The sequence below is a fragment of the Arachis stenosperma genome, chromosome 1, assembly GCF_014773155.1.
Source record: "Arachis stenosperma cultivar V10309 chromosome 1, arast.V10309.gnm1.PFL2, whole genome shotgun sequence".
Classification (NCBI taxonomy): domain Eukaryota; kingdom Viridiplantae; phylum Streptophyta; class Magnoliopsida; order Fabales; family Fabaceae; genus Arachis; species Arachis stenosperma.
In genome coordinates, this window is record NC_080377.1 from 8211872 (window position 1) to 8228292 (window position 16421).

Sequence of the window (16421 nt, forward strand, 5' to 3'; positions counted from 1 at the left end):
AAATAATTTATAAAAAAATGTGATAATTTTATTAAAAAAAGTATAAACCTAAAAACATTGATAATTATAGAAAAAAAGGATAAAAGAGCACATTAATAGAATAAGGGAAAAATTTATGAAAAAATATGACAGATTAAGAAAGAGGGAAAAAAAGGGTTGAGAGCATATGTCTAAACATGTACAAATAAATAATTTCAAACACTTATAAACAAATGGCCTATTAGCTCAGTTGGTTAGAGCGTCGTGCTAATAACGCGAAGGTCGCAGGTTCGAGACCTGCATGGGCCATGTTTCATTTTTTAAATTATGTTTCTATAAAAGGTTTCGTTGAGCCAAATTGGGCCGAAAGTTTTATCAAGATGATACAATTTGGGTCATGTTAGTTCCAAGCGGACATTGAGTTAATAAACATATTAAGTTATCTGAGCAAAAAAAAAAAACGTAGTTATAACAATATCATGACCCATGACAAATTTAAAATTTTTAAAATAATAAGATAGTGGATAGTGGACAACCATTTAAGGTTGAAATATCATTTTAAGTCATCAATAACTTCAACAATACTTGACCAAAAAAAAAAAAAAAACTTCAACAAAAGAAATATATCAAATAACATAAATTAATCCATCCATCAATAATCTTGAATATTGACTTGATAATAACCTTAGTATTACATAATTAATTATTCATCGTGTAGGTACCTTCATATTACTATTATTATTATTCTTGTCCAAAATAGTAAGATCATCCAATAATTAATTAATTAATTTAATTAACCCTTCTGCAATCGAGCCGAATCTCACCATTGTTTCCAGTAAGAGACTTCATATTACCCATTTTGATCATTGAATTTTTGAAGTCTCTAGCAAACGCAAAAGGGTTCTTGCTATAAAGCTCCACCAACTTATCACTCTCACTACCATTCCCCTTATATAACTCCTGATCCGAATGTAAAATTCCCTTTTTGCCCAACAAAGCCTTGTAGTACAAATTATCAACGCTTGAGGGAGTTGGATCCAACGGTGTCAAATTGTTGTCCCCAACACCACTAGTCCTAGGACAATTCCTCCTTAGAGAAGTTGCAAAATTAGTTTCAATGTTTGTGTCGTTGTAGATTCTGTTCCTGAACGTTGTGCACCTTGCAAACCCAATTGTGTGGCCACCTGAAAGTACAACTAGGTCCTTGGTGTTTAGTCCAACGTTGTTGAAGCTTGTAACCAATTGTGTGAAGTTTAGGAATGGTGCTGGTAGGTTGCTATTTGCGGCGGTTATGTTTGCGGTTCTTGCGTCTCTTCTTCCTAAGAGTACTTTGTACCAAAATTGTGGACCACCCAACTGTTATTAACAAACACAACATGCAACGGGTTACTCTCATCTCTTCACTTTTCAAAATGATATGTACCATGATTATAATATATACCATCATGATATGAGTTAATAATTTAAAGAGTCTCAAGATGATGTGATGTGTTCATCAATTTGATTCTTGAAAAATCAAATATCTTAAGTTAAATGGATTTTGAAAAATACATTAGTGAACTAAATTGATCTGTTAGATAATGACATATCATAATATAATTACATCACGTGTTATCTTTTAATTGATGAAAAGATCATTCTAATTCATAATTTTATATTTTAGAGACAATTCGAGATAGTAGTACACTCTTCCCACGACTATTTTGATTATTAACCCACTATAAAAAAAAGTTTAATTATGTTACTACCAAAAAATTTAATTACTTTGTGAAATATTTAACTATTTTAGAAATCGATTATTTTATTAAAAAAAATGTAAAACAATAAAAATATATACAAATATATTATAATTATTTTAGTTACTAATTTTTAATATGCATATCAAATATTTTTGTAATACATATAAAAGGTCTGGTTACTCTAGAGGTCTTCATAGAAAATTTTGAATTAGATTATTCCTATATCTCTATATATAATAAATAGTTTTCATTTAGTTTTTTTTTTAACTAATTTAAGAGTTTTGTAATAAAATTCTTATATGCTTTAAAACATTTTTTAAGAAAGAAATAATTAAGTAGTTTATTATCATGTAAAAGATTGTGGACATACAATGGCAACAGAGTCACGAGCAGCAACAGCTAAGATATCGGCACATGAAACGACAGGTCGTTTGCAAGCTTTATCAACAGCAGCCTTAATCTCATCAACCACGTCGAAACCTCTGATTGAGTTAAGGTTTGGTTTTGCTGTCTTCTCTCCGGTGAAGTTCTTCGTGTCGTCTAGCAGAATTGATCCATCACACCCCTGTATATATATTCATCAACAATTTAAATATTAACTATATCATATATTTCCATATGATAAATAACACAAGTCACGTGTTTATATATATGTTATCTTCATGACTTTAATTTGTTCGGTTTCCCTAGAATATGAATAATATATATAATTAATTACTGGTTCATTAGTATAGTAGTTTGCAAAATACACCAGAAAAATTATTATTATATGCTCTATTTCTTTATCCATACACTTCTTTTGTCACTTTCTAGTTTCTAATTTTGGCATTAAAAATAATTGATGAAGAAATGAAAGAAATTATGATAAAAGTTTTTTTCTTATATATCATGAAAAGAAGGTATATAAAAAGCCGTGCAAATGTCATTTTTCATTGTTACCGATAGAATAATTATTTATGTGTGAACGAATTATAGTTTAAATGATATAATTTGTCTATATTAAATTTAATTCTCATTCTTAATTTAAAAAAAATATAATTATGTATCTCATTCTATCGTATTAAAAATATAATTATTTATTTATTTCCTCCTATTATATTCAAATTAAAAAAAATATATCATAATATAGTATCAAAATTTTTATAATCTTTCGATTCTTGTTATTTTTAAAAGATAAAAAAATATTTATACAAAAATTTAAATAAACTTAAGGTGACGTATTAAAAAAATAATTTTATAATATATATAATATTAAAATTTTTATAATAAAAAATTTAAAATTCAATCATTATTAATTTTAGAAAAGAAATAGTATTCAACAAATGAAAAAGTAAAGAAAACCTATACAAAATAATCAAAAAGAGACTTTTCATCATTAAAGAAAATGTTATATATATATATATATATATATATATATATATATATATATATATATATATATATGATAGAAATGCAAAGGCAACAACTTACATTAACAAAGCAATCATGGAAATGCAAACGCAGCAAAGAAGCTCCCATGCGCCTTTCACGATTGATTGCCTTTTGAACCACTCTCCTTATCACTGGCAACGCTTTTGGACAAACTTTCTCATAGAAATTAGGAGTGAGTGCCGCTGCATTTGTTGTAGTTGGAATCATCGTAGTCACCGTAACAATCACAAGCAAACATTGCAAGTAAGAAAAAGAAGCCATTATTATTGGTGCTTGAAGCTTGGTTTTGTTATTGTGCATTGCATTGGGTAGTGATATCGTATATGGTTTATTTATATAGAAGCAATAAGGTAAGCCAATAGAAAACTTTTGCACATTTAAAATTAATTAAGAACTATAGTTTAACTTAATTGGTTGGCTCTATCTATACATACAATATTTTAGTTCATCAAATACAACTGGATTGTGCTACTCCATAACTTTGCCTCATCACGTTCGTTACAAGGTGAAGTCAAATAATAAGAAAAGTCTTCCTTTCTTCTAACATACATTATAATTTTTTTTTAAAGTACTTCATTTTTGGAATAAGAGTTACATTTTATTATTTGATTTTTCAGTTTTATAGAGCCTTATTATTTTCCACTTTTGCAATATAGTTTTTGAGTTTATGTGAACCTTTTTTTTTGCATATATATTTTTTATTAATTTTATGCTGAATTTCTTTTTAGAAACTCAACAAGAATCAAAGTCTATATTTTTAAGTCATAAAAGTTTTGATACCATATTATAATGATAAAATTATTTCTTCTAAAAATTTAAACTGATGAGAAGTGAAACATAAATAATTATATTTATAATATTTTTACTCTATAAATAGCACAACTAGTAGGTGTTTAATTTAAATAAAAATGACTAAATATATCAAATAAACGATGAAAAAAGTATGTATAAAAAAACAGAAAAAAGATAAATAATGCAAAAGACCTCTTCTAATTTAGGAGAATGTCTCTGTATAAATGCTAAATAAATATTAGAAAAAATTTCACTTTCATTTTTTGAGAGATGCTAAAATGATACTCTTATTTCCTCTATTTGAAAATATATATTCTCCTCTCTTGTAATTTTTAAAAAACCTCCTCTTTAATCTATTTTAAATTTTTTGTATTAACTAATATTAAATTTATTCATTTTTTAAGAAAAATAAATTATTTTTTACAAAAATACTCTTTAGCAAAAATTTTATTTTTTTGTCATTAAATTTTGTTTACCAAAATACCCTTCAATAAATTATTTTTATTGATTAAATTATATTTTTATCAAAATATTTTTAAAAAAGTTTAATAATTAAATTATTTTTTAAAATACCCTTTAATAATTTTTTAATGATTAAATTATGATTTTATCAAAATTTTTGTTAACAATTATTTTTATATTTTATTATTCAATTTTTTGATGTCAATATATATTATTTTAACATTAAATAAAAAAATATTACTACTGTTAATATGTATAACAATTAATATATATTGATATCAAAAAATAATCTTACCAAGATTTTTTTATTTAATGTTAGAATAATATATATTGATATCGAGAAATTAGTAATAATATAACTATAATTGTTAATAAAAAATTTGATAAAATTATAATTTAATAATTAAAAAATTATTAAAGGGTATCTTAGGAAAAAATAATTTTTTTAAATTGAGTCTTTGTACCAATTTTTTTAATTAGGTCTCTATACTTTTTTTTCTTTTATCTGGGTCTCTGCATCAATTTTTTTTTAGTTGAGTTCCTATAAAATTAAGCCAATTACTGTTAAGAGGGACCTAATTAAAAAAAATTGGTGTAGAGACTCAATTAAAAGATAAATAAATAAAAACCTAATTAAAAAATTTGCGAAACCATAGGGACTAATAGAGTAATTAAACTTTTTTTATTTTCCATAACTTTATATCATTCATATATATATATAAAATTTCCCGAATATATTCTCACCCAGAATGAGGAAATAAATAAGCTACTTTTATCGTATTTTATTTTATTTTGGGTGTGTTTATTCATCAATTACTTAACTTTTTGAAATTGTAACCAATGATCTCCAAAGCCCATTGCAAAATAATGTTAGACTGCGTTTAGTTAGTTAGTATCTTAAAGTTCCTTGCGGGTACTCCTCATCACCGTCCAAGTAAAAATGTGAAAACCTTCACTTATAGAAATTTGGACCTCACATATAAGTCCAAAACTTCATCAGGTTTCAAGTTACACTTTAAAACATTGACGTCGTTATAAAAAAATCTGAGAAATCACTCTTATATGGTGATGAACAACATTCATGAGGATGGTAAAACTGCATCGGATTCTGGTTCACACACCAGAAGTTACGGCTGGAGTTGTTGTTCCCATTCCATATCCCCTCTACCACCTCCACAATCTCATAATTAATCACTATGTATCATACCAGTCTTTAATTTCTCCCAACTTCCAAACTCTCATAGAATACCTTCCGCTGTACATGTACTAAATTTAAAAGAAGATAGAGATAATGTTGTCGATATTGAAACTCATCACACAATTGTTTAATAAAGAATGGAAAAGAAGAAGAGAGAGTTTTTTAATCTTTAAATCTTTATTAGTTTTTATATTTCAATACCATTTTTACGTGTCACCCACATAGCATCTATATCTAGTATTAGTAAATTATTATTTGATAACTAATTATAAACATCGCTTAAATCGATTACTTAGCTGGTTAGAAATTAATTATGGATTTTTGTCTGAATCCATCCTAGACATAAGTTTGACAAATAAAGGTAATGGAAAGCAAGTTAGCATGCATATGCGTGTGCTACATTTATTCCCTATCTATCCATTAAAATAATCTTTTGAAATAAGATTATTAACATCTTTTCGCTTACGAATTTAAAGTAATTTATAATAAGTAAAATTGTCTTAATAAACCACAATAACATATTCTTTGCTGTTAGAATTGAACCTAAATCAAGAAAACTTTTGTTTCATGCAAACTAATTAATTCATTGTTCTTCAACACACTCCACATGAACCAGGTGAAGTGATGTGGTGTGTTTGTGGATCATTATTAACTAATTAACTATATACAATGCAACATATATATATATATATATATATATATATATATATATATATATATATATGTAATATTTGAGTTGGCAAGGTGCCAAGGTATATATATATAAAAGAAGGTCATCACAGCTAATTAATCTTAATTAGTAGTATGTAACCAAAAGTTCTGAACAAGCAAAATTAGATCGGCTAAAATTTGATGATTCATATCAAGGCCATCTTTATTTGACAATAAAATTAAAATAAAAAGAATAAAGAATCGTTTTTATCCCCAACATTTGCGGTAAGTCTCAAAGTTGTTCCTAACATTTGAATCGTCTTATTTAAGTTTTTTAACGTTTCAAAATTGACTCAATGTTGTCCTGCCGTTAGAAATCTATTAACGGAATTAACGGCCGGACAAAATTGAGACGATTTTAAAACGTTTGGGACTTAAATAGGACGAACATATCGGCGACAAAAACGATACATAGAAATAAATTTTAATTTTATCCTTTAATAATATTAATTTTTTATGGTACATAGTTATTCAATTATTTTTTAATCACATCTAAATAAATTATACTTAATCACATTAATTTTATGCTAAATAAATTTACTTTTTTTATAATTTTACTCTTAGAAATGTTTACTCATCATACAATGTTTGTAGAATGACAGTACATAAACTTGTGGGGAAAAATGATACATATACAATAAAATAATGTGATTCTAGTCATTTTACAAATATTTCATGATGAGTAAATTAAGAGTATAATTATAAAAAAATAAATTTATTTAGAATCAAAGTAATGTGATTAAGTGTAATTTACTTAAATATGATTAAAAAATAATTGAATAACTATGTAATGTAAAAGATTGATATTGGTGAAGGATAAAATTAAAATTTATTTCTATGTATCGTTTTTGTCCCCAACGTTTTTGTCCTATTTAAGTCCTTAACGTTTCAAAATCGTCTCAATTTTGTCCTGCCGTCGATTCTGTTAACAGATTCCTAACGGCAGGATAACATTAAATCAATTTTGAAATGTTAGGGACTTAAATAGGACGATTCAAACATTAGGGACAACTTTAAGACTTACTCCAAACGTTGAGGACAAAAACGATACTTTACTCAAATAAAAAATATATTATGTGTATACAAAAAAATAGTTATGAAATTATTTATTATGTATATTTATGTATAAATATATGTGTTATTTAATTCATTTTTAATATATATTTTATATTTTAATATATATTTTATACATATAACTAATATGATAGTTAATTTTTTATGTATACGTAATGTGGTTTAATTAAAATTTATGTTATTTGTATAGACGCTGCCAATTTGTTTACCATTGTGTTATATATCCAACAATTATATTCAAGAGTGATGAGTTAGCGAGGACAAAACATACATATCAAGAAACTGGTATAGAATGATGCCATTTTTAAAAAATGAAAGAAAAAAAAAGGATGAAGAATAATACCATCAAAGTATATGAAGGCTACAAGACAAACCGGAATGTCAATTCTTTTTTTAGTATTTACTCCTTTTATATATTACTTATAAAATAAGTTAGGAGGAGTATGTTTTGTTTCTATATAATATTCTTTAGTATATTAACAAAGATATTTTCAATACAATCTGATAATTAAAATAATATATATAATATTATTATTTTTATATATCTTAATTGTTTCATCTATGGTTTGAAGACTTATATTATATTGTTATTACCATAAAAAAGTTTTATATTAATATTCAATCAAATGTTATTACATACAAATTTAATAAAAAATTTTAGGCAGACACAAATTATTCTAGTATATATTATCACATGGAGGTACTTTGATTAGGTCTCAAATTTAAATTTTTTGAATTTAAAAGAAGACCTTGTTTTGGGATGTGTTGGCGGGTCAATCAAATTTTAAATAATATATAAGATTTAATGGCGGTTAGTTTAATTGGAAAAAAAAAACAATTAATCAAGTTAGTATGCATAAAAAATCAAACACTAAATAATTATTATTATAAAATATATATTAAAATACGTATGAAATACACATTTAAAATAACTTAAATAATATATATATTCATATAAATACATAGTAACTGATTTATTTTTTATTTTTTATTTTTTGGTGAACATAGACTATTAAAAAATTATTTTTAGCGACTATTTATTTTATTTTTGGTGGTAATAGACATGTAGGCACTAATATATTTATCTACAATTAGTTGTAGGGGTGGCAACACTATCCGAACCCGCGGATACCTGTCCCACCCGTCCCTACCCAATTGGGGTGGGAAATTACCCGCCCCTGCACCAAAGTGAGTTTTAACGTGGCAGGGCGGGGTCGGGTGGGTTTAGGTTAAACCCGTCCCGGTATATATAATATATGTAATATATATAAAATAATTAGTAAAATGATTAATAATATTGTATCATATTTAAATTTTTATTTTAATTTATGTTATGTATGTACATGATGGTTATATAATTTTTAAAATTTAATTTTATTTGTTGGATTCAATAATTATAGGGGCGGGCGGCGGGTACGTACCCACGAGGACGGTTTAATTAGAGTTTAATATTTTATTACCCGCGGGTAGGGATGAGGCGGGTTCGATACGAGCTTTTGTAGGGCGGGACAGAGTCTGATAGAGTAAAAATCCGTCTCTATCCATTCCATTGTCACCCTTAGTTAGCTGTCTTATACTTTATTGCCGCTAATTTAATGACCACAAAAGTATATAATTGCTATTATAACATATAATAATAACAACATATATATAATCACCGCAAAAATATAAGTTAAATAAGAAATATAGTAACTAACTAACTATTATATTATTACCACTAAAAAATCGTCATTAAAAATGATTTTTGCTGTAGTGATATACTCCCTCTATTTCATACTAAGTGTCTCTTTTCTTTTTTATTTTTGTTACAAATTAAGTGTTGTTTTCTAATTTCAAGAATCCATCATTACAACATAAGCAAAAAATAGCGTCAGTTTATCTTAAAAATTACAACAGTTCACAAAATAATTTATTAACGGTTTAGCAACCGACATCCTCTTAAGGTGAAAAATTAAAAGAAAACACTTTTTGATAATATTAATCTGAACCAAAAAGCATGAGCAAATCTAAGAACGAACGAGTGTTAGTGGAAGGAGCTAACAAATCAGTGATGAACACAACAAAGAAAAGAACGTAATAACTGAAACTGATGAAAAAGAGTTACACAGTGACAAAGATTCGCAAAGAGTGATTCGTGTCTTTGCGCACTTATATTCACGTGAAAATAAAAAGGAGTATTCTATAAATTGATTTAACAGTTATTGAAATCTTTAAACCGTTATTAAATTATCTAATTTTGTAGTAGAATCTAAATTAATATTAGAATTGGCGTTATCATTTCAATTTTTGCCACTATTTCTCAGATGGTATAGTGTTAATTAATTTTTACTTATTATATCTTCTATTATTAAATAAAAAAAATTAAAAGACTAAAATAAAAAGAAAATAGTATTAAAGATATTTTAGTCTTTTTCATTGCTTATATTTTAACAAAATTTAATATTTATTTTAATATTTGTGCACAATTCAAAAGAGACCGTTAATTTGAAAAGGAGGAAGTAGTAGTGTTTTTTATGGGATTTGAAGGCTTCTATATATACAATATACTTTAATTGTGTGACTTTATGTTGTGGTTATCCGAATTTTTTTTTCCTTTAATATCGCTTGATTCTAAAAATGAAAGAAACACAAGATATATACAATAATTTTGTAAAAGAAACACAAGATACCACAGCATCAAAGAAAAACGTATGAAATTTTCAATACCTCTAAATCTCAAACAAACTATTAGAAATAATATAACCATTCTTTTGAAAAAAAAGGTAAATTAGTCTCTAATTTTTTGTCTCAAAATAAATAAATCTCAACTAATTAAAAATATAAAAATATTATTGATTTTCTACCGTCTAAAATATATATAAAGATAAATTAATCCTTCAAAAATACTTAAATGTCTCATATTTTAGAAAGTAAAAAATATTTTATATTTTTAATTAATCAAAAACTTATTTTTCTTGGATAAAAAGCCAAAGACTTATTTCTCGTTTATTCCACATACATAATATATATCTTGCATTCTTGCCAACCTCACTCACAATCCGTTTACGCTAACCTTAAGGATAAATTGACAAAAATGCCCCTCATAAAATCTATAATTTTACAATAACAAGATACAAATACAAATATAAATATTAATTAACTTTTCTACAATTAAGTCTAATCTCACCCTCATTTCCGGTAAGAGGCTTCATGTTACCCATCTTGATCATAGAATGTCTGAATCTTTTAGCAAAAGCAATTGGATTCCTACTAAATAGGTTCACCAACTTATCACTCTCACTATTATTTCCCTTGAAGAGTTCTTGATCAGAATGAAGAAGCCCCTTGTTATCCAACAATTGCTTGTAGTAGACATTGTCAAATGTTTCATCAGTGGAATCAAATGGTGCCAAATTACTATCTCCACCACTTTGAGGGCACTTTTGTAATTTCAAGTAGGATGCAAGTTTTGGGTCAATGTTGGTGTCATTGTAGATCCTATCCCTAAAGGAGGAACATTGAGCAAATCCAATAGTGTGGGCCCCAGAAAGGGCCACAAGATCTTTAAGGCCCAGCCCATGAGAATTGAAATTAGAGAGAAGCTCTGCGAAGCTTGAAGATGGGGAAGGAAGGCTCGTATTTGCAGCTTCATAACTTGCACTTCTAGCGTCTCTTCTTCCTAAGGGCACATGGTAACGATAGTGTGGACCCCCTAGCTATTATAATAGAAGCACATTGAGTTGGGTTAATGTTCAAACTTGGTTTAAAAAAATCATGAATAAATTAATTTAAAAAATTAATATTTAATTTAATTATTCTATTAATTTTTATAATATTTTAATTAAATTTTTATATTTAAAAATTTATAATTAAATTTTTATATTAAATAAAAATCTATAATATTATTTTTTTAAAAATATATTAATTTTAAAATATTTTTAATTTTATGATTCATCGTATATTAAATACAAAAATAAATGTTTTAAAACATATTTTTACAAATTTTTGTTTAACATAAAATTGAATTACAAACTTTTAAACTATAAAAATTCAATTAAAAATTTGACAAAACTATAAAAACTACTATATTAATTAAATTTTAATACTTTAGTTTGGTCTTTAAAATATGTCAATACCTATTAAAACTACTAAATTAATTAAACTTTAATACTTTAGTTTGGTCTTTAAAAAATTGTCAATACAAGTTAAATTAGTCATTTTTATAACTAATTTTAATTGAAGGGCTAACTTAACTTATACATGTAACTTTTAGATACTAAATTGAGACGTTAAATCTTTGAGAAATTCAATTGATTTATAAAATTATGAATTATTTTATAAAATACTAAAAATCAAGTTACTAAATAATTCCAAAAAAAAAATCAAAATTTTATAATCTAACCTTATTTTAGACACTAAAAATAAAGTGCAAATTACTTACAATAACAACAGAATCACGAGCCGCCACAGCTAAGATATCAGAACATGATACAATAGGACCCTTGCAAGCTTTGTCTAATTCTGATTTAATCTCATCAACCACTTCAAATCCTCTTAGCGAGTTCTTATTTGGTGGCGAATTCTTCTCACCATTTATGTTATTAGAATCATCTAGCAGAACTGATGCATCGCAACCCTACATCCCATCAATTTCAGGACGATTAAATAAATTAAATCAAGAAAAATATTGGTGTACAGTTATAAATAAATAAATTAACAATCGTCTATAATATATTATATATTTGTTTTTATTTATTTAAAAAAAACCTCTGGTATATATAGTTGGACCTATGGTATTTGCCATTTTTTTCTGGTTATTATAGATAACTCACAAAACTCATCATGTGGATTTTCTTTATGTTAATTCTTTTTTTCCTTCTCATCTTTTGATGTTTGGTAATAATTAAGGTGTGTTTTATAGAAAAGTAAGTTCAGAAGATATTTTTCTTCAAGATGTGAGTTGCTTTCATTGTGGTTCATTCTATCTAAAGTTACATCATAGTTGCCGTGCTGTGACGATTATCAATTAAAATTTATTAGATATAATTATTTATATATATTTTTTATTAATTTAAATTTTTAATAAAATTGATTTTATAACAAAATTAAAATGAAAAGTATTCTTTTAATTTGTCTATACAACTCTTCTAAAAAATATTATTAGTATATTCTTTTTACCAGCTTCAATTTGTTAGACAAGTGATTTTAAGATATTCAATCAAAACTTTTATAATTGAAAGTAATAGAATTCGTTTTTTAATTTATTAAACAGACTAAAAATTAAAAAAAAAAAACCTTATACACATAACTATACTTAAAATTTTAAAAGTGATTTATAATACTCTTAAATACTTAGCTGACACATAAATGAGATATAAAAAAAATGACATAAAAAGAAAAAATATTAACGTGAAAATAAACAAGTGAATAAATTTTAATGTTAAATAGTTATTATTATGAGCCAAAAAATGTGTGCGTAAAACTATGTATAACTATATATGGTATAAATTCACTTATTTTCATGTGTAATGATAATTGAAAATTGTGAGATGATAGTTTAATTAAATATGTTAAATAATCTAATAATTTTTAATTATTAACCTCATATAAAGATTACTAAATGTGAGTTTTCATATGTATATATACTTGTACTACTAATAATTTATAGATGACTATTCACATAAAAAAAAATTTATGCAAACATAATAATTAAAATATTAATACATTATGTTAAAAAATTTAACTAAACATATTAAACCATCATAAAAAACAATTAAGATGGCTGATTCTCATACATTATTTTCATAAGAAGACATTAATAAATAGTAACTTAATTCATGCATGCATGCATGCTATAATTAATTTACTTACATTAACAAGATGGAAAATCAGGTGAAATCGGTTTCATCACGTGAAGTTGATATCTGAAACTCGTTAGATAATTTAATTGATTTGAGTAAATTTTCATCTGACGGCTCTCAGGTATAAAATTTACGTAAAATCGACTTCACTTGAATTTTGACCCGTTAACAAAGCAGTCATAAAGATGCAAACGTAGCAATGAAGCTCCAATTCACGGTTCTTTCTTTATGGATTGATACTATTTAGGGTATTATTATGGATTGTTACTTTTCTTTTTATTTGTACATATACAATAAACGAGACGTGTAATAATATACAAAAACGTAATTTCTTAAAAAATGTATTCATTAATAAATAATATATTTTATTTATTTAAAAAAAGTCTCTGGTATATATAGTTGGACCTATGGTGTTTGCCATTTTTCTGGTCTAAATATCTATTATAGATAAGTCATCGTGTGGATTTTCTTCGCATGATGAATTTTCTTTTTCCTTTTTCATATTTTGATGTTTGGGAATAAGGTGTTTTATAGAAAAGTGAGTTAAGAAGATATTTTTCTTCAACATGTGAGTTGATTTTGTTGTGGTGCATTCTATCTAAAGTTACATCACAGTTGTAGTGCCGTCGACAATTATCAATTAAAATTTATTAGAGATATAATAATTCATATATTTCTTTTTATTTATTTAAATTTTTTAGAGAATTAATTTTATAATAAAATTAACGGTGAATATTTTTTTGATTTGTCTATACAATTTTTTAAAAATATATTATTAGTATATCTTTTTTTTGTCATCTTTAATGTATGTGTTAGACAAGTGATTTTAAGATATCGAATCAAAACTTTTATAATTGAAAAGTATAAAATTAGTTTTTTAATTTATTAAAAAGAATTAGTATAAGATATAGTAAAAATTTAAAAAAATATATTATACACATAATCATGCAAATAATCATGCTTAAACCTTTAAAGAAATAATTTATAATAATCTCAAATACTTAGCTGACACATAAATAAGATATATTATGAGCCAAAAAATATGTCTGTAGAACTATGTATATTTGTATGCCTTGTAAATTTATATGTAGTTGTGCATTATTTTTATATATAGTTGATAGTTAAAAATGGTTAGATATTAATTTAATTAAATATGTTAAATAACTTAATAATTCATAATTATTAATTTCATATAAAGATGACTAAATATGAGTTTTCACATATATATATATATATATGAAATAATTCCTTGCCCTATTAATAAATTATGAGTGACTATTCACATAAAAATATTTTTATATAAAAATAATAATTAAAATATTAACATATTATGTTAAATAATTTAATTAAACATATTAAACCATCGTAAAAGAATTTAAGATGATTGATTTTCTATGATCAAATCACTCATCTCAAAAGATTAGGTGATAGACAAAAACAACATAAATAATTATTATATCTCTAATATTTTCGTTCATTATTTTCATAAAAAACCATCTTTATTTAAATAATAAATTAATTCATGCATGCATGCAATTACTTTACTTACATTAACAAAGCAGTCATGAAAATGCAAACGTAGCAATGAAGCTCCAATGCGCGGTTCTTTCTTTATTGCCTTTTCAACCACAGACCTTATCACTGGCAACACCTTAGGGCATGTTTTCTTATAGAAATGGTGAGTGAGCCTTCCATTACCATCATTGTTCATGCCATTGGTAGGGATCACCCATGTGCCCAAATTAGTAGTGACCATAACAACAATAACCAAAAAATAATACTGGATTATTTGAGAATTACTCATCTTTTTTGTGCTATTTAGTATCTTGCTTTGAGTTATTATACTATTGAATAACGGCTAGGGTATTTATACAAGAATTTCAAAGAGGTAGTAACTAACTACTTCATGTGTGGTTCATGCATGTCCTTCATCAGTTATCCACAACTTAATTATGATAATTACAATAATTTATTTTATAATAACAACTGGCACACTTGGATTGTGATTCATGTTGACTAGACCCAAGACTTGTGATAAAAGATGGAGAAATTTTAGATGCTTTTAGAGTAAGAGAGAAACATCTTAATCCTAGATATTTATTAGTTTTGTCATTTTCTTTTATTTTCTATTGTTGTCATTAGGTTAATACGATGATGATGTAATTAATAATAATGATCTTATACTGGGTCAATGTGATTTAATTTAATTTAATACTAAAATTATATTTATTAACCCTAACAAGTAACATGTTAGAAAACAAAAACAATACCCAATATTAAATCGGTTATTTCTTATTTGATTACAAATATTTATAAAAAGATATTGTACCCAGAAAATATACATGTAAAAAAAAAAAAATTGGAAAACAGTAATAAACCTAAAAACTAATGCGCTGATAAAAAATTATATAGAGCAAAATTTTTCTCTTATCTAAAATCTATATAAGAATTTATCTACAAGAAGACTAGGTCAAGTGATGGATGAATTGCATCTATCTTTAGGTTAATGCCAAAGTCAAGAGAAAATTAAATAACAGGTCAACTTTATTACATCACGAGTTTGGAATTTGAAAATAATAAATAATAATAATAATAATATTAACTAGCCTATTGTGAAAATAGTTCAAGACTACAAGCTTAGAACAATAACTAACAAGAATGTGCAAGGACTAAGGAATAATTACTTTTATTTACAACTATTCGTAAATTTGTTTTATCTTTTAAGTTTTTAGAATACATAATTTCATAATATGAGATTAGAATTTTTATTATCGAATAATTGAGAATTAAATTTTTGTTTTCCAAAAAAAATACTTAAGCTAAATAAAAAAAGATTATGTAAAATTTGCGTAAATTTCAAATTGTTTCTTTTGGCTCTTGATCCCCCTCCCCAAAAAAAAAAAAAACCCTAGAAATAGTCCAAGAGTTCAATAGAGATACAACTTCGTTTTGTTGCCATCAAAATATAAATCCTCTACGAGTAAAAGACGAAAGCATCATAATCTATCTTCCGCGTGTTAGAATTAAACCTGGCTTATAGGATAATACTTCACTTGGTAAAAGTATAAGGTCATCAATTTTCATTTTGGTTCCAAATTAGACGTGTGATACATTAGCATTATTTTTAACTTTTGAGATTATTGTGTAAATTCTTTGTATAAATGTTTTTTTTATTGATTTTATAATTTTTTAAGG

At 25.2% G+C, this 16421-nt stretch overlaps 2 protein-coding genes and 1 non-coding gene across 3 annotated transcripts; 1 reads left to right on the forward strand and 2 right to left on the reverse strand.

The window, feature by feature from the left end:
* The first annotated feature begins 214 nt into the window (after nt 1-214).
* TRNAI-AAU (transfer RNA isoleucine (anticodon AAU)) lies at nt 215-288 on the forward strand. Its single transcript has one exon. It is a non-coding gene; the product is annotated as a tRNA-Ile (tRNA).
* A 331-nt stretch (nt 289-619) lies between these two features.
* LOC130962950 (peroxidase RIP1-like) lies at nt 620-3434 on the reverse strand. The gene is made up of 3 exons (XM_057889110.1): nt 3189-3434; nt 2089-2283; nt 620-1335 (listed from the first exon to the last, which is right to left on the reverse strand). Exons 1-3 carry the CDS (start codon nt 3408-3410, stop codon nt 769-771), a joined length of 984 nt encoding a protein of 327 aa, XP_057745093.1. The 5' UTR covers nt 3411-3434; the 3' UTR covers nt 620-768.
* Nucleotides 3435-10448: 7014 nt separating this feature from the next.
* On the reverse strand, nt 10449-15135 carry LOC130962943 (peroxidase RIP1-like). The gene is made up of 3 exons (XM_057889103.1): nt 14776-15135; nt 11807-12001; nt 10449-11081 (listed from the first exon to the last, which is right to left on the reverse strand). Exons 1-3 carry the CDS (start codon nt 15028-15030, stop codon nt 10518-10520), a joined length of 1014 nt encoding a protein of 337 aa, XP_057745086.1. The 5' UTR covers nt 15031-15135; the 3' UTR covers nt 10449-10517.
* Nucleotides 15136-16421: the final 1286 nt, after the last annotated feature.